The 24,400-nt window shown below is 54.8% G+C and overlaps 2 protein-coding genes across 2 annotated transcripts; both read left to right on the plus strand.

Annotated features, from left to right (window-relative positions):
* The first annotated feature begins 6,681 nt into the window (after positions 1-6,681).
* On the plus strand, positions 6,682-20,414 carry LOC133361841 (basal cell adhesion molecule-like). The gene is made up of 6 exons (XM_061580832.1): positions 6,682-6,798; positions 8,388-8,512; positions 10,043-10,259; positions 11,193-11,272; positions 11,590-11,674; positions 20,173-20,414. Exons 1-6 carry the CDS (start codon positions 6,747-6,749, stop codon positions 20,412-20,414), a joined length of 801 nt encoding a protein of 266 aa, XP_061436816.1. The 5' UTR covers positions 6,682-6,746.
* Positions 20,415-20,655: 241 nt separating this feature from the next.
* On the plus strand, positions 20,656-24,108 carry LOC133361839 (basal cell adhesion molecule-like). The gene is made up of 5 exons (XM_061580830.1): positions 20,656-20,888; positions 21,530-21,680; positions 22,097-22,230; positions 23,436-23,577; positions 23,930-24,108. The coding sequence occupies exons 1-5, from the start codon at positions 20,703-20,705 to the stop codon at positions 24,106-24,108; spliced, it is 792 nt and encodes a 263-aa protein (XP_061436814.1). The 5' UTR covers positions 20,656-20,702.
* The last annotated feature ends 292 nt before the right edge of the window (positions 24,109-24,400 follow it).

Below are 24,400 nucleotides of genomic sequence, written 5' to 3' on the forward strand. Positions count from 1 at the left end.
GATCTCCCCCTGTTCTACAGAGTGAGTGAGTGGAGTTTGTGTGATCCCCCTGTTCTACAGAGGGAGTGAGTGGAGTTTGTGTGATCTCCCCTTATTCTACAGAGTGAGTGGAGTTTGTATGATCTCCCCCTGTTCTACAGCGTGAGTGGAGTTTGTGTGATCTACCCCTGTTCTACAGAGTGAGTGAGTGTAGTTTGTATGATCTCCCCCTGTTCTGCAGAGTGAGTGAGTGGAGTTTGTATGATCTCCCCCCTGTTCTGCAGAGTGAGTGAGTGAGTGGAGTTTGTATGATCTCCCCATGTTCTACAGAGTGAGTGAGTGGAGTTGGTATGATCTCCCCCTGTTCTGCAGAGTGAGTGAGTGAGTGGAGTTTGTATGATCTCCCCCTGTCCTACAGAGTGAGTGGAGTTTGTGTGATCTACCCCTGTTTTGCAGAGTGAGTGAGTGGAGTTTGTATGATCTACCCCTGTTCTACAGAGTGAGTGAGTGTAGTTTGTATGATCTCCCCCTGTTCTAAAGAGTGAGTGAGTGGAGTTTGTGTGATCTCCCCCTGTTCTGCAGAGTGAGTGAGTGGAGTTTGTATGATCTCCCCCTGTTCTGCAGAGTGAGTGAGTGAGTGAGTGGAGTTTGTATGATCTCCCCTTGTTCTGCAGAGTGAGTGAGTGAGTGGAGTTTGTATGATCTCCCCCTGTTCTACAGAGTGAGTGAGTGGAGTTTGTATGATCTCCCCCTGTTCTGCAGATGAGTGAGTGAGTGGAGTTTTGTATGATCTCCCCTTGTTCTGCAGAGTGAGTGAGTGAGTGGAGTTTGTATGATCTCCCCTGTTCTGCCAGAGTGAGTGAGTGAGTGGAGTTTGTATGATCTCCCCCTGTCCTACAGAGTGAGTGAGTGGAGTTTGTATGATCTCCCCCTGTCCTATAGAGTGAGTGAGTGAGTGGAGTTTGTATGATCTCCCCCTGTTCTGCAGAGTGAGTGAGTGGAGTTTGTATGATCTCCCCCTGTCCTACAGAGTGAGTGAGTGGAGTTTGTATGATCTCCCCCTGTTCTGCAGAGTGAGTGAGTGGAGTTTGTGTGATCTCCCCCTGTTCTGCAGAGTGAGTGAGTGGAGTTTGTATGATCTCCCCCTGTTCTACAGAGTGAGTGAGTGGAGTTTGTGTGATCTCCCCCTGTTCTACAGAGGGAGTGAGTGGAGTTTGTGTGATCTCCCCCTATTCTACAGAGTGAGTGGAGTTTGTATGATCTCCCCCTGTTCTACAGAGTGAGTGGAGTTTGTGTGATCTACCCCTGTTCTACAGAGTGAGTGAGTGTAGTTTGTATGATCTACCCCTGTTCTACAGAGTGAGTGAGTGGAGTTTGTATGATCTCCCCCTGTAAGCCGAAACACACACACAGGCAAAAAGAGTCACAGACATACACAGAAACCCACAGACACCCACACACACAGAGAGACACACACACAGAGACACAGAGAGAGAGAGAGACAGACACAGAGACACACACACACACAGAGAAACACACACAGAGACGTAGGCATATGCACAATCTCGTGACACTCACTCTCCCTCAAGGGCACGACCTCAAGCGCGACCCAGGGTGAGGACAGCGGTGGTGAGGACGAGACGGAGAATCTCACGCGGAGGAGATAGCGGCCACCGGCATCGTCCAGCGCGGAAGAGACGTCGCAGCACGTGTCTGCGGTGGCAGCACAGACGGTCTGCCAGAGGGCACGTCTGAAGCTGCGCAGACAGAGACACAGGGAGCAGTGGTGAGGTTGGTGGGGAGTGAGTGGGTGAGTGGGTTGGTGGGTGGGTGAGTGGCTGAGTGAGTGAGTGAGTGGCTGAGTGAGTGAGTGGGTTGGTGAGTGGGTTGGCGGGTGAGTGAGTGGGTTGGTGAGTGTGGTGAGTGGGTTAGTGGGTGGGTGAGTGGGTTGGTGAGTAAGTGGGTCGGTGAGTGAGTGGGTGAGTGGGTGAGTGGGTGAGTGGGTTGGTGGGTGAGTGGGTTCGTGAGTGGGTTGGTGAGTGAGTGAATTAATGGGTGAGTGCCTGAGTGAGTGGCTGAGTGAGTGGCTGAGTGAGTGGGTTGGCGGGTGAGTGAGTGGGTGAGTGGGTTGGTGAGCGAGTGGGTTGGTGAGTGAGTGACTTAATGGGTGAGTGGCTGAGTGAGTGAGTGAGCATCTCACAGTTTGCTCTGAACTCTGTAGGTGACATTCAGGAACGTTGAGTTGGTGGTGGTGGTGGAGTTGATGCTTGAAGGGTCAACAGGTGGGGGTCTCTCTCCTCCACCCCCCACAGGAGCCACTTCAACGGGGTCCCAGCAAAGCGTCGCCAGGAGGTCTTGAGACTCCAAACGCACATTCAGTAGATACGGCGCAACTGGGCAGATGGGAAAACAACACTCACACACAGTGCGCTAACCACTGCACCACCACTCCCTACTCACACACAGTGCGCTAACCACTGCACCACCACTCCCCACACACACACAGTGCGCTAACCACTGCACCACCACTCACACACACACAGTGCGCTAACCACTGCACCACCACTCCCCACACACATACAGTGCGCTAACCACTGCACCACCACTCACACACACACAGTGCGCTAACCACTGCACCACCACTCCCCCCACACACACAGTGCGCTAACCACTGCACCACCACTCACACAGTGCGCTAACCACTGCACCACCACTCACACACAGTGCGCTAACCACTGCACCACCACTCCCTACTCACACACAGTGCGCTAACCACTGCACCACCACTCCCCCCCACACACACACAGTGCGCTAACCACTGCACCACCACTCCCTACTCACACACAGTGTGCTAACCACTGCACCACCACTCCCCACTCACACACACACAGTGCGCTAACCACTGCACCACCACTCACACACAGTGCGCTAACCACTGCACCACCACTCCCCCCACACACACACAGTGCGCTAACCACTGCACCACCACTCCCACACACACACAGTGCGCTAACCACTGCACCACCACTCCCCCACACACACACAGTGCGCTAACCACTGCACCACCACTCCCCACACACACACAGTGCGCTAACCACTGCACCACCACTCACACACACACAGTGCGCTAACCACTGCACCACCACTCCCCACACACACACAGTGCGCTAACCACTGCACCACCACTCACACACACACAGTGCGCTAACCACTGCACCACCACTCCCCCCACACACACAGTGCGCTAACCACTGCACCACCACTCACACACAGTGCGCTAACCACTGCACCACCACTCACACACAGTGCGCTAACCACTGCACCACCACTCCCTACTCACACACAGTGCGCTAACCACTGCACCACCACTCCCCCCACACACACACACAGTGCGCTAACCACTGCACCACCACTCCCTACTCACACACAGTGTGCTAACCACTGCACCACCACTCCCCACTCACACACACACAGTGCGCTAACCACTGCACCACCACTCACACACAGTGCGCTAACCACTGCACCACCACTCCCCCCACACACACACAGTGCGCTAACCACTGCACCACCACTCCCCACACACACACAGTGCGCTAACCACTGCACCACCACTCCCCACACACACAGGGCGCTAACCACTGCACCACCACTCACACACACACACACAGTGCGCTAACCACTGCACCACCACTCACACACACACAGTGCGCTAAACCACTGCACCACCACTCACCACACACACACAGTGCGCTAACCACTGCACCACCACTCACACACACAGTGCGCTAACCACTGCACCACCACTCCCTACTCACACACACAGTGCGCTAACCACTGCACCACCACTCCACACACACACAGTGCGCTAACCACTGCACCACCGCTCCACACACACACACAGTGCGCTAACCACTGCACCACCACTCCCCCCACACACAGTGCGCTAACCACTGCACCACCGCTCCCCCCCCACACACAGTGCGCTAACCACTGCACCACCACTCCCCCCACACACAGTGCGCTAACCACTGCACCACCGCTCCCCCCCCCCCACACACAGTGCGCTAACCACTGCACCACCGCTCCCCACACGCACACAGTGCGCTAACCACTGCACCACCGCTCCCCACACACACACAGTGCGCTAACCACTGCACCACCGCTCCCCACACGCACACAGTGCGCTAACCACTGCACCACCGCTCCCCACACACACACACAGTGCGCTAACCACTGCACCACCGCTCCCACCCCCACACACACAGTGCGCTAAGAAGTGCACCACCGCTCCCCACACACACACAGTGCGCTAACCAGTGCACCACCGCTCCCCACACACACACAGTGTGCTAACCAGTGCACCACCGCTCCCCACACACACACACAGTGCGCTAACCAGTGCACCACCGCTCCCCACACACACACAGTGTGCTAACCAGTGCACCACCGCTCCCCACACACACACAGTGCGCTAACCACTGCACCACCACTCCCCACACACAGTGTGCTAACCACTGCACCACCACTCCCCACTCACACACACACAGTGAGCTAACCACTGCACCACCGCTCCCCTCACACACACAGTGCGCTAACCACTGCACCACCACTCCCCACACACACACAGTGCGCTAACCAGTGCACCACCGCTCCCCACACACAGTGTGCTAACCAGTGCACCACCGCTCCCTACACACACAGTGTGCTAACCAGTGCACCACCGCTCCCCACACACACAGTGTGCTAACCAGTGCACCACCGCTCCCCACACACAGTGACCTCCTCACCGTGTGAGCACGTGACGAGGAGGGGCTGCAGGAGGGAGAGGAAGAGGAGGCCAAGGGCGGGGGAGAGTCTCCTGCACGACGCCATCGACTCCACACAAAGTCACGAGGTGCAGGCAGAATCGATTTAAGGTTCGATTAACTACACCCGCGTCGATTCCCATTGGGATAACATGGGAATCGATTCCAGGCGAGTAATGGATGTCTGGAGTCCATTCCCATTGGGATAACATGGGAAACGATTCTCAGTCTAATCGCGTGGGAATCGAACAAGATAGACGAACACGTGGGTAGGCGTGGTTTCTCTCTCAAACTTATCGATCTTTCGATTTATCGATCTTTCACCACTTGTTATTGATCTGTGTAAGATCGTCGCCAGCCAGGTAGGCTGCTGTGGTGTTCTCTACAGCTGTGCCTGCTGCTGGTGCTGGTGGTGGTGGTGCTGGTGGTGGTGGTGGTGGTGCTGGTGGTGGTGCTGGTGGTGGTGCTGGTGGTGGTGGTGGTGGTGCGGGTGGTGGTGCTGCTGCTGCTGGTGGTGCTGCTGGTGGTGCTGCTGCTGCTGCTGGTGGTGGTGCTGGTGGTGGTGGTGCTGGTGGTGGTGGTGGTGCTGGTGGTGGTGCTGGTGGTGGTGCTGCTGCTGGTGGTGGTGCTGCTGCTGGTGGTGCTGGTGGTGGTGGTGGTGCTGGTGGTGGTGCTGGTGGTGCTGCTGGTGGTGCTGCTGGTGGTGCTGCTGCTGGTGGTGGTGGTGGTGCTGGTGGTGGTGCTGGTGTGGTGGTGCTGCTGCTGGTGGTGCTGGTGGTGGTGGTGGTGCTGGTGGTGGTGGTGGTGCTGGTGGTGCTGCTGGTGGTGGTGCTGCTGCTGGTGGTGGTGGTGGTGCTGGTGGTGGTGCTGGTGGTGGTGGTGCTGCTGCTGGTGGTGCTGGTGGTGCTGGTGGTGCTGGTGGTGGTGGTGGTGGTGCTGGTGGTGGTGGTGGTGCTGGTGGTGCTGGTGCTGCTGCTGGTGGTGCTGGTGGTGGTGCTGGTGGTGCTGGTGGTGGTGCTGCTGCTGCTGGTGGTGGTGGTGGTGCTGGTGGTGGTGCTGGTGGTGGTGCTGCTGCTGCTGGTGGTGGTGGTGGTGCTGGTGGTGGTGCTGGTGGTGGTGCTGGTGGTGGTGCTGCTGGTGGTGCTGCTGCTGCTGGTGGTGGTGGTGGTGCTGGTGGTGGTGCTGCTGCTGCTGGTGGTGGTGGTGGTGCTGGTGGTGATCAATAAACACTTTTAAATGTCTGGGACAACTAGTGTTAGTTGCTAGGCCAGGCTGCCTCCATAGGGGCCATTTTGCGTCGTGTTTACTAATATAAATAGTCTAATAGTGTGAAATACACCGTGTTTAATACCACTAGTGTAATAGTGTGGAATGCATTGTGTTTAATACTAAAAATACTGATAGGTTACATCAGCCCACAGGTGCAGGGAGGGGCTGGGTGGGGAGGGAGGGGAGGGGCTGGGTGGGGAGGGTGAGGAGGTGGAGGGTGGGGCTGGGAGGGTGGGGTGGGGGGTATGAGGGGTGGGGCTGGGTGGGGAGGGGCTGGTCACCCCGTGGTGCCCTTATAAAACTCAACGTTTCACCTACTCACGCCGGCTTGTGCCCGCCCTCACAGTCGGGCATATTTGCGGAATACACCACATTGCCCTGGCCGTTGACCCTGCAGGCCATTGAGCGAGCAACCCAGCGTCACTACCAGCTCCCTCCGCAGCAGCAGGAATGTGTTGTGACGGTGCGGACTGCCGCGTTGTGTTTCACACGACACAGGATCGACGACGGGAGGAGAAGGGCACGGTGGATTCACGGCTCCACAAGCAGCAGCAGTAGCAGCAACAGCAGCAGCGGCAGCAGTACCAGCAGCAGCAGCAGCTACAGCAGCGGCAGCTGCAGCAGCAGCAACAGCAGCAACAACAGCAGCAGCAACAGCAGCAGCAGGAGCAGCAGCGAGAACTTGCCGACCACATGTCGCTGCGATGTGTCGCGTTGCTGTTGCTCGTCTCCGTCTCCTTCCAAGGTGATGATCACCGCCGCCGTGACCATCGGCAGCGTCCAGCAGCATCCCACCCCCCCTCATCCGCTCGTGGTTCGGCTTCACCGTGTCAATCGTCGTCTGTAGACGCGGAAGATTCGTGGCACCCCGCACACGCGAATTGGCGCTGTACGATGGGGAGTCTTTCTTTAAAAAAAGAGTCGCGATTTGCTGAGTGCTGATTTGCTGAGTGCTGATTAGCTGAGTGCTGATTTGCTGAGTGCTGATTTGATGAGTGCTGATTTGCTGAGTGCTGATTTGCTGAGTGCTGATTAGCTGAGTGCTGATTTGATGAGTGCTGATTTGATGAGTGCTGATTTGCTGAGTGCTGATTAGCTGAGTGCTGATTTGCTGAGTGCTGATTTGATGAGTGCTGATTTGCTGAGTGCTGATTTGCTGAGTGCTGATTTGCTGAGTGCTGATTTGATGAGTGCTGATTTGCTGAGTGCTGATTTGCTGAGTGCTGATTAGCTGAGTGCTGATTTGCTGAGTGCTGATTTGATGAGTGCTGATTTGCTGAGTGCTGATTTGCTGAGTGCTGATTTGCTGAGTGCTGATTTGCTGAGTGCTGATTTGATGAGTGCTGATTTGCTGAGTGCTGATTTGCTGAGTGCTGATTTGCTGAGTGCTGATTTGATGAGTGCTGATTTGCTGAGTGCTGATTTGCTGAGTGCTGATTTGATGAGTGCGACGGGCGACGCTTCGTTGGTTCCTGCACGAAGGTGGATTCCATCGTGTAAGTCGTGATCTAGCCTCGTGTACTGTACACTTCACTATACACTACACTATACACTTCACTACTACACTATACACTACTTTACACTACACTATACACTACTATACACTACACTATACACTACTATACACTACACTACACTATACACTACACTATACACTACTTTACACTACACTATACACTACTATACACTACACTACTACACTATACACTTCACTACTACACTACACACTACTTTACACTACACTATACACTACACTATACACTACTATACACTACACTATACACTACACTACTATACACTACACTATATACTACACTATACACTACACTTTACACTACACTATACACTACACTATACACTACTTTACACTACACTACTATACACTACACTATACACTACACTATACACTACACTATACACTACACTATACATTACACTACTATACACTACACTACGATACACTACAGTAATATACTCTGCACTAATATATACTGCTGCACAATACATTATACACTACACTACTATCCTCTACACTACAGTACTATAAACTACACTATACACTACATACGCTACACTACTATACACTACACTATACACTACACTACTATACACTACACTACTTTACACTACACTATACACTACACTATACACTACACTATACACCACTATACACTACACTATACACTACACTACTATACACTACACTATACACTACACTATACACTACTATACACTACATTATACACTACACTATACACTACACTATACACTTCACTATACACTGCACTAGCAGTCTGCAGCGTGACTTGCGTGCGATGACCGTCATCGCCGTAGGCGTCGAAGCGGCGATCTCCGTGGCGGTGACCCCGCTGGTGGAGGTGGAGCTGGGAGGTCCGCTAGTGATCCCCTGCACGGTCACCAGCTCCGTGGGCGAGGAGGTGGTCACCCAGTGGTTCATTGTGAGTAGCGCCACCCCCACCCCCCACCCACACGCACACCGCCGCTTGTCACGCTCGGATACGTACGTCGTATGCCCTGCCCAGAGACTCAGCACTGTCACCCATAGACTCAGCACTGTTACACAGACTCACACTACCCATAGACTCAACACTGTCACCCAGAGACTCAACACTGTTACATATAGACTCAACATTGCTACCCATAGACTCAACACTGTCACCCATAGACTCAACACTGCTACCCATAGACTCAGCACTGTCACCCAGAGACTCAACACTGTTACATATAGACTCAACACTGCTACCCATAGACTCAGCACTGTCACCCAGAGACTCAACACTGTTACATATAGACTCAACACTGCTACCCATAGACTCAGCACTGTCACCCAGAGACTCAACACTGTTACATATAGACTCAACACTGCTACCCATAGACTCAACACTGTCACCCAGAGACTCAACACTGTTACATATAGACTCAACACTGCTACCCATAGACTCAGCACTGTCACCCAGAGACTCAACACTGTTACATATAGACTCAACACTTGCACCCATAGACTCAACACTGCTACCCATAGACTCAGCACTGTCACCCAGAGACTCAACACTGTTACATATAGACTCAACACTTGCACCCATAGACTCAACACTGCTACCCATAGACCCAGCACTGTTACACATAGACTCAACACTACCCATAGACTCAACACTGCACCATAAACTCAACACTAACCCATAGACTTAACACTGCACCATAGACTCAACACTGCACCATAGACTCAACACTGCTACCCATAGACTCAACACTACACCATAGACTCAGCACTGCACCATAGACTCAACACTACACCATAGACTTAACACTACCCATAGACTCAACACTGCACCATAGACTCAACACTGCACCATAGACTCAACACTGTCACCCATAGACTCAACACTGCCACCCATAGACTCAACACTGCACCATAGACTCAACATTGCACCATAGACTCAACACTGCCCACAGACTCAACACTGCACCATAGACTCAACACTGCACCATAGACTCAACACTGCACCATAGACTCAACACTGTCCATAGACTCAGCACTGCCCATAGACTCAGCACTGCCCATAGACTCAACACTGCACCATAGACTCAACACTGTCCATAGACTCAGCACTGCCATAGACTCAACACTGTCCATAGACTCAACACTGCACCATAGACTCAACACTGCCCCATAGACTCAACACTGCACCATAGACTCAACACTGCACCATAGACTCAACACTGCCCCATAGACTCAACACTGCACCATAGACTCAACACTGCACCATAGACTCAACACTGCCCATAGACTCAACACTGCACCATAGACTCAACACTGCCACCCATAGACTCAGCACTGCACTATAGATTCAACAATGCCACCCATAGACTCAACACTACCCATAGACTCAACACTGCCACCCATAGACTCAAGACTCAGCACTGCTACCCGTAGACTCCAACCCCCCCCCCCCCCCCCCCCGGCACAGATTTCACAATCTTCTCGAACGAGGATCTCGTACCGCGACGCGCGACTCTTCGTGGCGGACGTGGGCACCGGCTACGAGAGCCGCATCGACGCTCGGCGCAGCGACTCCGCGCTGGCGCTGAGCGCGACGGAGACCGCTGACGAGCGCCACTTCGTCTGCCAGGCGCTGGCGGGGCGCGCCGGCGTGGCCGAAGCCACCGCAAGCGTGCGGGTGTTTTGTAAGCGAGCGCACGGGGCCACTTGCTACTCCCCTACTTACGGACGTTGGGACAGAAACTATACACTACACTATACACACTATATATTATACACTACACTATACACTACACTATACACTACACTATACACTACACTATACACACTATATATTATACACTACACTATACACTACACTATACACCCTATAGATTATACACACTATACACTACACTATATACACTACACTATATACACTACACTATACACTACTATACACTACTATACACTACACTACACTATACACTACACTACACTATACACACTACACACTACACTACACTATACACTACACTATACACACTATACACTACACTATACACACTACATACTACACTATACACACTACACTATACACACTATACACTACACTATACACACTACACACGACACTACACTATACACACTACTATACACACTATACACTACACTATACACACTACTATACACACTATACACTACACTATACACTACACTATACACTACACTATACACACTACACTACACTATACACTACACTATACACTACACTATACACACTATACACACTATACACTACACTATACACTACACTATACACACTATACACACTACACTACACTATACACTACACTATACACACTATACACTACACTATACACTACACTATACATTACACTATACACACTACACTATACACACTACACTATACACACTACACTATACACACTACACTATACACACTATACACTATACACACTATATACTACACACTACACTCACTATACAACGTTTCAGAGTCAAGTTGGACTCGCAAGCAAATGGCCGATGACGACCCCGCGACCTTTGACGCACGGAGCGCCCCTCCCTCCCCCCTCCCCCCGTGTCCCTCCCCCCTCCCCTCGTCTCCCTCCCAGCGGCCCCCATGGTGGCCGTGGCGGCGACCCAGAGGCCCGTGCTGCTCACCCAGCAGCAGCAGCAGCAGCGCCACCACAAGGTGAGCAGCCCTTCGCCTACGGGGACTTTCGCTCTGTCACTTTCCTGCTGGTTTCTCCGCTCCCTGCTGCTGCTGCTGCCTGGGGGTTTTGTTGCCTTAACCGCGTCGCGGAAGCGGCCTCAAATGAGTACCTGGTGCGGTGTGTAAACATCGCCACTGGGGAGACAAAGGCGGCCGGGCGTGGTGCTGGCCTCCCACCCCCTCGTGTACCGTGCCGGGTTTCATAGGTGCTCGCTAACAGCACTTGCCCCTACAGTCTGTTAAGGCTACACGGGGGATCTTTGTTGCGTGTGTTGGTCTGTTTCCCTCTCCTGCAGATCGGTGAATGTTACGTGCGCAACGCTTACCCAGAGCCCCTCGTCACGTGGTACAAGGCGTCCGTGCCCCTGTGGCCATCACCTGGTAGGTAGATCTGTTAGTGAATGTATCTGTTGGTGAATATGTCTGCGATAGTGTAGTGTATAGTGTAGTGTATAGTGTAGTGTGTAGTGTATAGTGTAGTGTATAGTGTAGTGTATAGTGTATAGTGTAGTAGTGTAGTGTATAGTGTAGTGTATAGTGTAGTGTATAGTGTAGTAGTGTAGTGTATAGTGTAGTGTATAGTGTAGTGTATAGTGTAGTGTATAGTGTAGTAGTGTAGTGTATAGTGTAGTGTATAGTAGTGTAGTAGTGTAGTGTATAGTGTAGTGTATAGTGTAGTGTATGGTGTAGTGTATAGTTTAGTGTATAGTGTAGTGTATCGTGTAGTGCAGGGGTCGGCAACCAAAATAACAAGAAGAGCCATTTTTTTCCAATTCGGTACAAAATTCAGTATTTCAAGAGCCGCAATGCATCTATGTACATATGAAGTATGGGAATTGACGGCAGGAACTTCTTGACGGGAACACACTTTTATTAAATCTTTACGTATCAAAATACAACGTGTAGTCTCCTTCTCCGACTTCACACTCCACCACTCTCGTGTAAACTCTAGGCCTCTGGCTACACACGATACCCTTCACTCGTGTAGACCCTATGCCTCTGGCTACACAATACACTCGACTCGTGTAGACCCTATGTCCCTGGCTACACACACTGCATTCGGCTCGTGTAGACCTTATGCCTCTGGCTACACACACTACACTCGCCTCTGGGTTACACAGAGTCCCGGTCCCGTTAGGACAGCGGGACTAGGTACCGCAGGGCCCTAGGTCTTCATCCCCGTCTTCATTCTTCGCTGGTTACACACTGCCCTCACGCCTGTGTGCATCCCCTTTTATAGCCCCTGCTCACGAGAGGCGGAGCTGATGCGTACTTCAACGTGAGCATCGCTCCTTAATGAACCAATCACGACGCACTCTCTCTACGATCCGTTTTCCCCAGCGCGTGTTAACACTCCTCCACCAATCACACCGCGCTGCCACCCGATCACTCCCTCTCAGCACGTCACCGGCCCACAGCCAATCAGTACCCCGTAACCCACGACCCCGCGCTGACCCCTGATCCTCCACCGTCAGCGCGCGTCACCACCTACACAACCAATCATCACGCGCTGGCATACGATCTCTAATCCCAGCGCGTATCACCTCTACATCACCCCCTCCCACATAGCTTGCAGCCGGCCCGGCTGTTAACCAACAATACAACCTAACGTCAACGCAGTAACAAAGAAACTCCACCTCTCAGTGTGCCCCGTAACGCAACAACAACAACACAACACAACACTTAAATATGAAGCAATATACAGCCCGACGAACAACACAATAAAAGCGAACACCGGAAAACGAACGCGCCAAGTGTCTCTGTGACTAAACGCAGTGCCGAGGCGCTCCGGCTGCCTCGACTCCTCACGTGGCAGGTCACACAAAGTAGCGCGACCTAGCGCGAGTCCGTCTGGCCGGTCCGTCGTATGGGACGGGACGTTGGCGACCGTCCGGTGGCTCCGGCCGCTCAAGATCCGGCCGCCGGTGGTCGGCAGCTGTCAGTTCCGAGACACCTGGGAGCGGATCAGGCGGAGACATGTGAGGAGCAGGCAAAGACAATTCCCCCTCAGGGTCGCTGGTCACGTCACATGCTCGGCCCTCATGACACAAGGGGAGGCCATACGGAGGCGAGAACGGTTTCAGTCGGGAGGGGTGGACGTACCAACGGCGTTTTCCCCATTTTATCTGAACGCACTGGGGGCGTGCAACCCGCACGACCACCACGGGTCCCCGCCACGGCTTCAACAATTTAGGCGACGTAGCCAAAGGTGCCTGCGGGCAATGCAGCCAGGCCCTGTCACCTGGTTCCCAATTGTGCACGGACACCTTCCGTGCCCGCAACCGCTCGTTTGCAATTTGGCGAGCCCGTGAATTAAGCCGTGCGGCCTCCCTTGCCTCTGTCAGCTTATGAATATTAAATTTAATATGCTCTGCCAATTTCGAATTTGCTCGTGGTGCGGACAGACCCAGCTGCGTTTCCATGGGCGGGTCGGCTTCCCGACCGTACATCAGATAAAACGGGGAAAATCCCGTAGCTGCATGGGGGGCCATTCTATACGCGGCGAGGACCCCAGGGACCTGCAGGTCCCAATCAACATGCGCCTCACACACCTGCTGGCACAACATAGAAGTCAATGTCCTGTTAAGCCTCTCCACCATCCCGTCCGTCTGCGGGTGGTACGGGGAGGTACGCACCTTCTTGGTACCCAACAGGTCGCACACCTCTTGCAGTAATTTACTCGAAAAATTCTTCCCTTGGTCAGTCAGCAAGCGTTCGGGAGCCCCCTTGTCCAGGACGTAGCCCTGGACAAAGGCGTCCGTCACAGCCGCCGCCGACTGGTTGGCGAGTGGCCACGCCATAGGCCACCGGGTAAAATATTCGACCCCCACCAACAGGTACTTATTACCCCTAGGCGTGACCGGAAAAGGCCCCAGAATATCGAGTGCAACGAGCTCGTTAGTGCGCGAGACCTGGATGGATTGCAGCGGTGGATTAGCTGGCACAGGCGGTGGTTTCCGTCTGGCGCACTCAACACAACCCTTCAGAATATTCACCACGTCACCCCCCATTCCCGGCCAATAATAGTCACGCTGAAGCAGGGCAAGCGTTTTGTTAACTCCCAAATGCAAGAGGCGTTCATGTGCGGCCAAGACAACCTTCCCCCTCACAGCAGCAGGCACCACAATCGCATGCCGCCGGGACAAACTGTCCCATCTCATCAATAGGCCTTGCTTAAGCTCGTAGGAGCCAGTTCGGTCGTGGTTACCTTCGGAACCCCCCGTCTTGCGGCGCAATGCCAGCAGGGAGCTGTCCGCCATTTGGAGACGGCCCCACTCAATCAATGACATTGAGAGCAGCGAGTCCTGACCCCCAGGGGTAGCGGGACCATCCCCAATTGGTGTGCTCGCGGCCGCAACCAACGCCTCCCTACCTTCCGTAACCGGCGGTTTACAGCGCGCCGATCCCGATAAGCACGCACATTTGTGACAAGGCAACAACCGCGACAGGGCATCGGCATTTGTGTGTCGCAAGCCTTTACGGTACGTAGTCGTGAACTGATAGTCTTGGAGGACTTCCAACCACCGCGACAATTGGCCCGAGGGCTGGGCGACCCGCAATGAATACTGGAGCGCCGCGTGGTCCGTCCGGACCGTGAAATGACGGCCATAGAGATATGGCCTGAATTGTTGTACAAAAAAACAATGGCAAGCAGTTCGCGACGGGTGACGCAGTAGCGCTGCTCTGCCGGCGACAACACCCTGCTACCATAGGCGACCACCCGTTCGACCCCTCCAACGACTTGGGACAGCACTCCCCCAATGCCCGTGTTGCTAGCGTCCGTGTCTAGCAAGAAGGGACTCGTGAAGTCCGGATAGCGCAAGGGTGGGGCCCTAACCAAGGCGTCCCGGAGGGAGCAGAATGCAGCCTCCTCCTCCGGTCCCCATCGAAACTTCACTCCTTTCGCCGTTAGAGCGTGCAAGGGTTTTGCAATGGTGGCAAAGTGCTCAACGAATCGGCGATAATACGAAGCAAAACCGATGAAACTGCGTACGTCTGACACTGACGTGGGCGTTGGCCACGAACTGACACAGTCCGTCTTCGCAGGATCGGTAGAAATCCCCGAAGAGTCGACAATGTGACCCAAGTACCTCACGGATTTACGAAAAAGGTGGCATTTGGCCGGTTTAAACTTTAATTTAGCCGATCGCATTCGCAAGAACACCCCCCTCAATCGCTGGAGGTGTTCTTCAAACGTTTTACTGAAAACAATGACATCGTCAAGGTAAATGAGGCACGTATCCCACTGCAAGCCCGACAAAACCAATTCCATAAGACGCTGAAACGTCGCAGGAGAGGAGTGAAGTCCCATGGGTAACCGGTTAAACTGAAACAGGCCCCCTGGAGTCCGAAATGCGGTCTTAGGCTTAGACTCTTCGTCGAGTGGCAACTGCCAGAATCCGGATAATAAATCAAGAGTCGAAAAGTATTGCGCACCAGACAATGCGTCGAGAGACTCGTCCATCCTGGGGAGCGGATACGCGTCGGCCACAGAGATCTTATTCAGGCGATGGAAATCGACACAAAATCGCAGGGACCCGTCCTGCTTTTTAACGAGCACAATAGGCGCTCCCCAAGGACTGGAGGAAGGCGAAATAATGTCGGCTTCTAGCATATCGTTAACTGCCGACTGAACATGTTCCTTCTCAGCAGGACTCAGTCGGAAGGGATTTTGCCTGACCGGTGCCGCATCGCCCGTTTCAATGTGGTGGCGTAGCAGGTCCGTGCACCCAATGTCATACTTATGTTTACTGAAGACATCCGAAAATTCAATGAGCAACCCGCGCAGCGCACCCAACTGTACCGCTGACAAATCATCAGAGTCCGCGCACAGCGAATCAACCCAATCGAGGTCCTCCTTCAATGTAACGTTTTCCGTGGGACTCGCATCCGCCTGCGCAACCAGCCTCTCCTCCGCAGGGACCCGCGCCGCGTGAGCTAGCACGGTGCCCTGCTGAATGACGGCCGGCCGCGCACCAGCGTTTAAAACCATCACAAACGGATCCCTGTCAGCCCCCACCAAAGTGTGAGCCACCGACAAATCGAGACCCCCAACAGCCCTATTAGAAGGACCCAAAAGCATGCCCTGTTCAGAGGCCTCCTTCACCCATGGCTTCCGCAACCGGACGGGAATTAACATTTGTGAACCCGGGGGCACGTGCACGGTCTGTGTCGCTAACGCCTGTATGGTAGCGCACGCCGTCCGAATTTCATTAGGGCTCGTCAAAAATGAAATACGGCGACCCGATGGTAGTTCAATGCAACGCTAATCAATGAGAATTTTGATGGGCATTTTTGCCAAAAAATCAGTGCCCAATAGACAAGGGACCGCCAGGGAGGACGAAACAAAAACGGGTCCCGACAATTTGATATCACCAATGCAAATGGACGCCCTAATCTGACCGATAATGCCCAATGATCCCCCGTTAGCGGCGTAAAATGGCACATCCACCGGAAGAAGCGGACGACATTGTACAGGGAGAATATTATAAATGAGATCCGATATAATAGTCGCCGATGCCCCCGTGTCCACTAACACCCTGACCTCGACCCCATCAATAGATCCGGTAACGACGGATGAACCCGCTGAGGCAGCCACTATTCTGTGCCCCAACTCCGACCATTTAATGTCTCCCCGGTCCCGGCCGAATCGCCCTCTCTGAACCGAATCCCCGAACTCTACTCGGCTCTCCCCCGCCGCAACGCGACGACCCATATGTGCCGAGTATGCGGGCCGAGCATGTGAGGTGCCGCGACTTGCCGGGGTTTGCAGGGACGACTTGGGGCCTTGGTCGTCGTCCAGCCGAGGTCCCATGGCGCGCTGACGTGGGGCGCGGCAACCGGAGGCCACGTGGCCCCGGAGGCCGCAGTTATAGCAGGTGATGACAGTCGTCGGAGATCTCGGTTGCTCCAGCTTGCGGGCCGCTCGCAGAGGCGAACGACCCCCCGATCTCCAGTCCCCCGGTCGTCCCGCGATGAACGCCTCCTCTCGTGGGCTGACGACTTGGGGCACGGTGACAACTGGGCCCGGAGTTGAGGCCACGGCAGCGTTGCAGACGACACCCTGTTTACGTTGAAGGACCTCGTGCGCTTGTATGCTTGTGGCGACCCGTAAGGATGAAATATCGGTCTCATCGGCCGTGTTGATGGGGACCCCCAGGTCCTGCGCCAACTTGAGCAGCTGCTCCAAAACCATGGCATCTTGGCCCTCCTCGTCCATACGAGGGAACGCGGCGTCGGCGAGAGCAAGCAACGCCGTGCGGTAGGCGAGCACGGTCTCCGTGTCCGCCTTCCGTCTTGCATAAAAATGATGGCGGCACGCGGAGGGAGGACCATAGACCTTGGCCATGAGAGCCAGCGCATCTTTGAGCGTGGAGCGGTCCGACCTGCGTGCGGACGTGAAGGCCGCGAGCGCGTTGTCATCCAGCATGGCAGGCAGTGCCCGCAGTGCCGTAGCGTCGGACCAGGCGGACATCTCCTGATGCGCCAAAAATCTGCGCTGAAATTGGCTCCAATCCCCGCCTTCCGCCTTGAAGGCTGACAACGTGGGAAGGCGCTGCTGAAAAATGAAGTTGTCCTCCTCCTCGTGCTTCCTCTCTGCCGCCCCGTCGGTGTGTAAGATGGCGGCCCCATCGGCGGGTGTGTGATGGCGGTCCGCCGCGCGCGTTGGTGACGTCAGCGGGCGCGCATGGAGAACCGCTGCCACGTGGTGATGGCCGTTCCCGCCAAAAGTCGGTGCAGAAGAAATGGCGGCCATCGCCAAATCGTTTTGGCGGGAATCTGCAGGGCGACCCTGCAGAACGTCGGCCGCCGTTCCCGCTCCTCCCGACGAGCTGATCTCCGCCAAGATGGACGCGGCGGCGAGCAGCAGCTCCGCCAGACGGGAGTGCGCTTCGCGAAGCACGGCGTCAGTCCCCCGTGGCTCGTCCGGCGCCGTCGGCGGATCCTGCCCCGTGGGCAACTCCTCTTCCTCACCCCCCGATGCCAGTTGACCCGCGTCGTCGAGGTTGTCCCCGTGGTCAATCCCTTGGGTCCGACGGTTCCTCCTTGTATCCATGCTTGGAAGACCGTTTCACTTCTGACGCCAGTTGAAGTATGGGAATTGACGGCAGGAACTTCTTGACGGGAACACACTTTTATTAAATCTTTGCGTATCAAAATACAACGTGTAGTCTCCTTCTCCGACTTCACACTCCACCACTCTCGTGTAAACTCTAGGCCTCTGGCTACACACGATACCCTTCACTCGTGTAGACCCTATGCCTCTGGCCACACACTACACTCGCCTCTGGGTTACACAGAGTCCCGGTCCCGTTAGGACAGCGGGACTAGGTACCGCAGGGCCCTAGGTCTTCATCCCCGTCTTCATTCTTCGCTGGTTACACACTGCCCTCACGCCTGTGTGCATCCCCTTTTATAGCCCCTGCTCACGAGAGGCGGAGCTGATGCGTACTTCAACGTGAGCATCGCTCCTTAATGAACCAATCACGACGCACTCTCTCTACGATCCGTTTTCCCCAGCGCGTGTTAACACTCCTCCACCAATCACACCGCGCTGCCACCCGATCACTCCCTCTCAGCACGTCACCGGCCCACAGCCAATCAGTACCCCGTAACCCACGACCCCGCGCTGACCCCTGATCCTCCACCGTCAGCGCGCGTCACCACCTACACAACCAATCATCACGCGCTGGCATACGATCTCTAATCCCAGCGCGTATCACCTCTACACATACGTACTCATCGTCAAGAAGCAGCCCGTAAAGAGCCGCATGCGGCTCCGGAGCCGTAGGTTGCCGACCCCTGGTCTAGTGTATAGTGTAGTGTATAGTGTAGTGTATAGTGTAGTGTATAGTGTAGTGTATAGTGTAGTGTATAGTGTAGTGTATAGTTTAGTGTATAGTGTAGTGTATAGTGCAATGTATAGTGCAGTGTATAGTAGTGTAGTGTATAGTGTAGTGTATAGTGTAGTGTATAGTGTAGTGTATAGTTTAGTGTATAGTGTAGTGTATAGTGTAGTGTATAGTGCAGTGTATAGTAGTGTAGTGTATAGTTTAGTGTATTGTGTAGTGTATAGTGTAGTGTATAGTTTAGTGTATAGTGTAGTGTATAGTGCAGTGTATAGTAGTGTAGTGTATAGTTTAGTGTAGTGTATAGTGTAGTGTATAGTTTAGTGTATAGTGTATAGTGTAGTGTATAGTGCAGTGTATAGTAGTGTAGTGTATAGTGTAGTGTATTGTGTAGTGTATAGTGTAGTGTATAGTTTAGTGTATAGTGTAGTGTATAGTGTAGTGTATAGTGCAGTGTATAGTAGTGTAGTGTATAGTTTAGTGTATTGTGTAGTGTATAGTGTAGTGTATAGTGTATAGTGTAGTGTATATTAGTGTATAGTGTAGTGTAGTGCGTAGTGTAGTGTATAGTGTAGTGTATAGTAGTGTAGTGTAGTTCGTAGTGTAGTGTATAGTGGTATAGTGTATAGTGTAGTGTATAGTGTAGTGTATAGTGTAGTGTATAGTGTAGTTTATAGTGTAGTGTATAGTGTAGTGTATAGTGTAGTGTATAGTGTAGTGTAGTGTATACTGTAGTGTATAGTAGTGTAGTGTAGTTCGTAGTGTAGTGTATAGTAGTATAGTGTAGTGTATAGTGTAGTGTATAGTGTAGTGTATAGTGTAGTGTAGTTCGTAGTGTAGTGTATAGTGTAGTGTAAACTGCTACGTGGTGCAGGGAGTAAACATCGCCACTGCGGAGACAAAGCCGGCAGGGCGTGGTGCTGGCCACCCACCCCCTCGTGTGACACTCGCTAACAGCACTTGTCCCAACAGTCTGTTAAGGCCACACGGGGGACCTTTGTCTCTGTGTACGTGCGTGTGCGTGGCCAGATGTGAAAGTGACGAGGAAGGTAGTGACGGAGGCCGACGGCACCTTCGCCGTGACGTCCGTCCTGCGCTACAAACTGCGGTGGTGGGATGCGAGAGCCGGCTACCGCTGCGTGGTGAACTACGCCATGCCAGGCGGCAGGAGCGAGGCCGTTGCCTCGGAGACGATCCACGTGAAGGTGCATTGTGAGTACGGGGGGGGGGGGCACCAGACGGAGCGAAGTACAACAGACGGATGTGTATGATGGGTACCACAACAAGACATGCCTGACGGACCATCTTATTGGGTTAAGGCCAAATGAAACACAGAGACTACCGCTACTCGTGAAGATTTGACTCTTGAACGTTCAGAGAGACGCTCAAACCTTTTAGAAAGTCCAGTTGCTTGTTTGGACCGCAATAGATGGCGGAGGTGGCGTCTGCATCTGCAGAACACGAACAACGAGTGGCATCTACATCTGCAGAACAGTGGCAATTGACGATGATTATGACGGTAAGTGGCATAGTTATCAATGACGACGACGTAACTGACGATGATTTGCGATGGTGAGTGGCACCGCGAGTCTATGCCGGCGGTGGTGGGATGCGTAGATACACCCCGCGGGAGGGTGGCCCTCATCCTGGAGTCTCACCGCGAGGCGGCCGTGAAGGAGGGCGACACGGTCGTGTTGAGGTGCCGTGCTGATGGATTCCCCCCTCCCGAGATCGACTTCTACCGGGTGAGAAGGCGGCGATGATGACGATGATGATGATGATTATGATGATGATGACGGTGATGATGATGATGACGATGATGACGATGATGATGACGACGATGACGATGATGACGATGATGATGACGACGATGATGACGACGATGATGACGACGATGATGATGATGATGACGATGATGATGATGACGACGATGATGATGATGACGATGATGATGACGACGATGATGACGACGATGATGATGACGACGATGATGACGATGATGACGATGATGATGATGACGACGATGATGACGACGACGCAGATGACGCAGACGACGCAGACGACGACTGCTGAGCGTGTTGCCGCTGTGGGCCGCTGCTGCAGCTCATGGCAGCGTGAGATGGAGTGTGAGGTGGAGTGTGAGGTGGAGTGTGAGGTGGAGTGTGAGGTGGAGTGTGAGGTGGAGTGTGAGGTGGAGTGTGAGGTGGAGTGTGGGGGCAGTCACAGGGCAGCCTCCCGCTCTCGGTTGGGGGCAGTGGAACGAGGCTCACAACGGCGACGCCGCGGGAGACATTTTTTTCGTCCCCCCCCCCAAAGAGGCCGTTGAAGTTTGTTTTGCCGCCTCCTCTGCCGTCCCCGCCATCCCCGCCGTCCCCCGGCCCGTCAGAGCTCCCCGACGCGGGTGGACTACGGCCACGCGGCCGCCGGGAATGCGCTCACCCTGCCCGCCGTCAGCCGCGACCACAGCGGCACCTACGGCTGTCGCGTCCGCGGCGGCCGCGACCCGCCCGACAGCAGCGTGGATCTCCTGGTGCATTGTGAGCGGCGGGGGGGGACGCGGGAGGGAGAGACTTTGCGTGAGGCCGCGTTTCTGCGAGCGAGGAGGAGGAGGAGGCGACGTTACGAAAGAAATCGACGGTCTCGGGAGTTTTTCGAGCGGATTTTTAAGACGTCCTGGGCCCGGGCGTCGAACCCACGTCGTCGGGAGACGACTCGCTCGCAAGCGAACCGTGCCTCTCCAGCGTCGCGCGTCGGGGAATCCCGGGGGGCGCGTCGGACGTCGTCTTGTTATCGTCGTCGTCGTCACGTTACGGAGACGCGACTCCGACTCGGACGTCCGCGACGCGCAAAGAGCTCTGCGGCTCGTCGGATTCCTCCGCACGGACGTTGCGACTGCGAGCGAACGGCGCCGCTTGGCCCGGAGTAAAAGTCGATCGTCTGTCCTCCTCGGCAGACGCGGACGACGTGAAGCCGCTGGGCCCCACCGAGGCGACCCGGCTCACGGCCGGGGACGTCGTGCAGGTGGCCAGCGCCGCCGCCTCGTCCTCCTCGTCGCCCGCCGGGATACCCACCCTCACGTGGACACAGGTGCCCCGTCCGTGTCACCATCACCCTCCCACCGTCACCCCCCCACCGTGACCCCAACACCGCCCCCCCCACCACCCCCACCACCGCCGACCCCACCGTGCCAACACCCGAGTTTGATTCCCGCTCACAGCCAGCAGCAGCGATTATCTGAACCGGTCCTGGGCCTCCCCTAGGTCTACTCAACCTCTAATTAGTACTTGTAGTAAAGATCGCTAGCACGCGGGAGACAAAGGCGGCGGAGGCGGTGGTGGAGGTGGTGGTGACGGTGGTGACGGTGGTCGAGGTGGTGGAGGTGGTGGTGACGGTGGTGACGGTGGTGACGGTGGTGGAGGTGGTGGTGGTGGTGGTGGTGGTGACGGTGGTGATGGTGGTGGAGGTGGTGGTGGTGGAGGTGGTGGTGGTGGTGGTGGAGGTGGTGGTGGTGGAGGTGGTGGTGGAGGTGGTGGTGACGGTGGTGGAGGTGGTGACGGTGGTGGAGGTTGTGGTGGTGACGGTGGCGACGGTGGTGGAGGTGGTGGAGGTGGTGGTGGAGGTGGTGGTGGCGGTGACGGTGGGTGGCATTTACAAAGATGGGAATGAGATGAGTGGATGTTGTGTGTTTATATTGGAGTGCGCATGGCACCTGCTGGGTCTGCCTCGTGACCTCCTCCTCCCTGTGGGCGTTCGACACTTGGCCCGGCCTCAACGTGCACGTGGCCTGGTACAAGCGCCGTAGTGACGTCACCGCCACTTAGTGGTGTGTGTGTTGTTGTGTGTGGGTGAGTGTACGCGCGTGTGTGTGTGGGTGAGTGTACGCATGTGTACAACGAGGTGGTGACAGTCGGTGGCGTTAACGAGACAATCGGATTGATGGGGGGGTGGCGCGTAGGGGGAGAGAGCGATCGCCTTCGATGTCAGCCGTGAGCCCCGAGTGGACGTTCTACCTCGTCACGGCAGGGCCTGCTCACTTGAGGGCAGGACCACCGCTGATGTCCCACAGCACGAGACGGATGTCATTGACCCCTCGAGCCACTGGCTGAGTCATGCCCCCAACCAGGATGTCAATATGCAACCTTCTTGATTGCAAGTCAGGTGCTTTAGCCACTGACCCAACGAGAGACAAGCCGTTACAATCACAAAGGGCGATCGGAAACGCAGTGACGGATTTGCAAAACGTTGAGTTTCAGTCGCCCGTCGTCTCCCTGGCGGCGCTCCGCGTCCCCCAGGCGGGGACGGCGCTGTCCGGCGGGGCCACGTTGACCCTCAGGAGCGCCACGCCGTCCAAGATGGGCGCCACCTCGCCGCCCTCCGTGCCGGGCCTGGGGAGGTCGCGACCCGTCAAGGTCGCTGTGGGAGGTCACCGGGGCGGTGAGAGGCTGACGACGATGACGCTGAGTCTCTCTCTCTCTCTCATAGCACCAGCAGAGACTCCACTCTCTCTCTCTCTCATAGCACCAGCAGAGACTCCACTCTCTCTTTTTTTTACGATCAGTGGAAACAATAAGATGCTCGGTGTATTCGGCACTTTGCTCCGTTCATCATTTCGTAAAAGTTTTTTTTTAACTGGGCTTTATGTAACCCCCCCCCCTCTAGCTCACTCTCTCGCTCTCTCTCGCTCGCTCACTCACTCTCCGCTCTCTCCGCTCTCCACGTTGTCTCCTCTCTCTCTCCGTGCTCTCCGTCCACACTGTCTCTCTCTCATTTTTGTTCCCACTCGCAGGAGGAGCGGAGGAAGCAGAAGCGTCGGGACGTGGGCTGCCGTGGCTCATCATCATCCTCAACCTCCTCCTCGTTGTCGTCCCCCCCCTCTTCCTCGTCTTCTGCGTTTGGGCGCTTCGTCACGTTTGCTCGAGAGAGCCGCGAGAGGTCGCGGTCGTGGCCAGCGAGCGAAGACGCTGACCGCACGGCAGCGGTGCGGCAGCAGCAGCAGCAGCACAGATCCCAGTGAGCGCCCACCGGCCGCTGGGCGCGTTGTGCGATCACTGACGAGGTGGCGGCGGCGGTGGTGGTGGTAGTGGGGTGATGGTGGTGGTGGTAGTGGGGTGATGGTGGTGGTGGTGGTGATGGTGGTGGTGGTGATGGTGGTGGTGGTGATGGTGGTGGTGGTGGTGATGGTGGCAGTGGTTGTGGTGGTAGCGGCGGCGGCGGTTGTGGTGGTTGTGGTGGTTGTGGTGGTTGTGGTGGTGGTTAT

This window comes from Lethenteron reissneri, unplaced genomic scaffold (assembly GCF_015708825.2).
Source record: "Lethenteron reissneri isolate LAM-NWPU_2019-01 unplaced genomic scaffold, ASM1570882v1 scaffold_1252, whole genome shotgun sequence".
In the NCBI taxonomy this organism is placed as follows: Eukaryota; Metazoa; Chordata; class Hyperoartia; order Petromyzontiformes; family Petromyzontidae; genus Lethenteron; species Lethenteron reissneri.

What these genes read in the sequence shown, in the direction of transcription:
- LOC133361841 (XM_061580832.1), top strand. Translation starts at nt 6,747, where the DNA reads ATGTCGCTGCGATGTGTCGCGTTGCTGTTGCTCGTCTCCGTCTCCTTC. An exon ending in CGTCTCCGTCTCCTTCCAAG is followed by an intron (nt 6,799 to 8,387) that starts GTGATGATCACC and finishes TCATCGCCGTAG; the next exon opens with GCGTCGAAGCGGCGATCTCC. An exon ending in TGGTCACCCAGTGGTTCATT is followed by an intron (nt 8,513 to 10,042) that starts GTGAGTAGCGCC and finishes CCCCCGGCACAG; the next exon opens with ATTTCACAATCTTCTCGAAC.
- LOC133361839 (XM_061580830.1), top strand. Translation starts at nt 20,703, where the DNA reads ATGATTTGCGATGGTGAGTGGCACCGCGAGTCTATGCCGGCGGTGGTG. An exon ending in CCGAGATCGACTTCTACCGG is followed by an intron (nt 20,889 to 21,529) that starts GTGAGAAGGCGG and finishes CCGGCCCGTCAG; the next exon opens with AGCTCCCCGACGCGGGTGGA. An exon ending in CCACCCTCACGTGGACACAG is followed by an intron (nt 22,231 to 23,435) that starts GTGCCCCGTCCG and finishes CGCGTCCCCCAG; the next exon opens with GCGGGGACGGCGCTGTCCGG.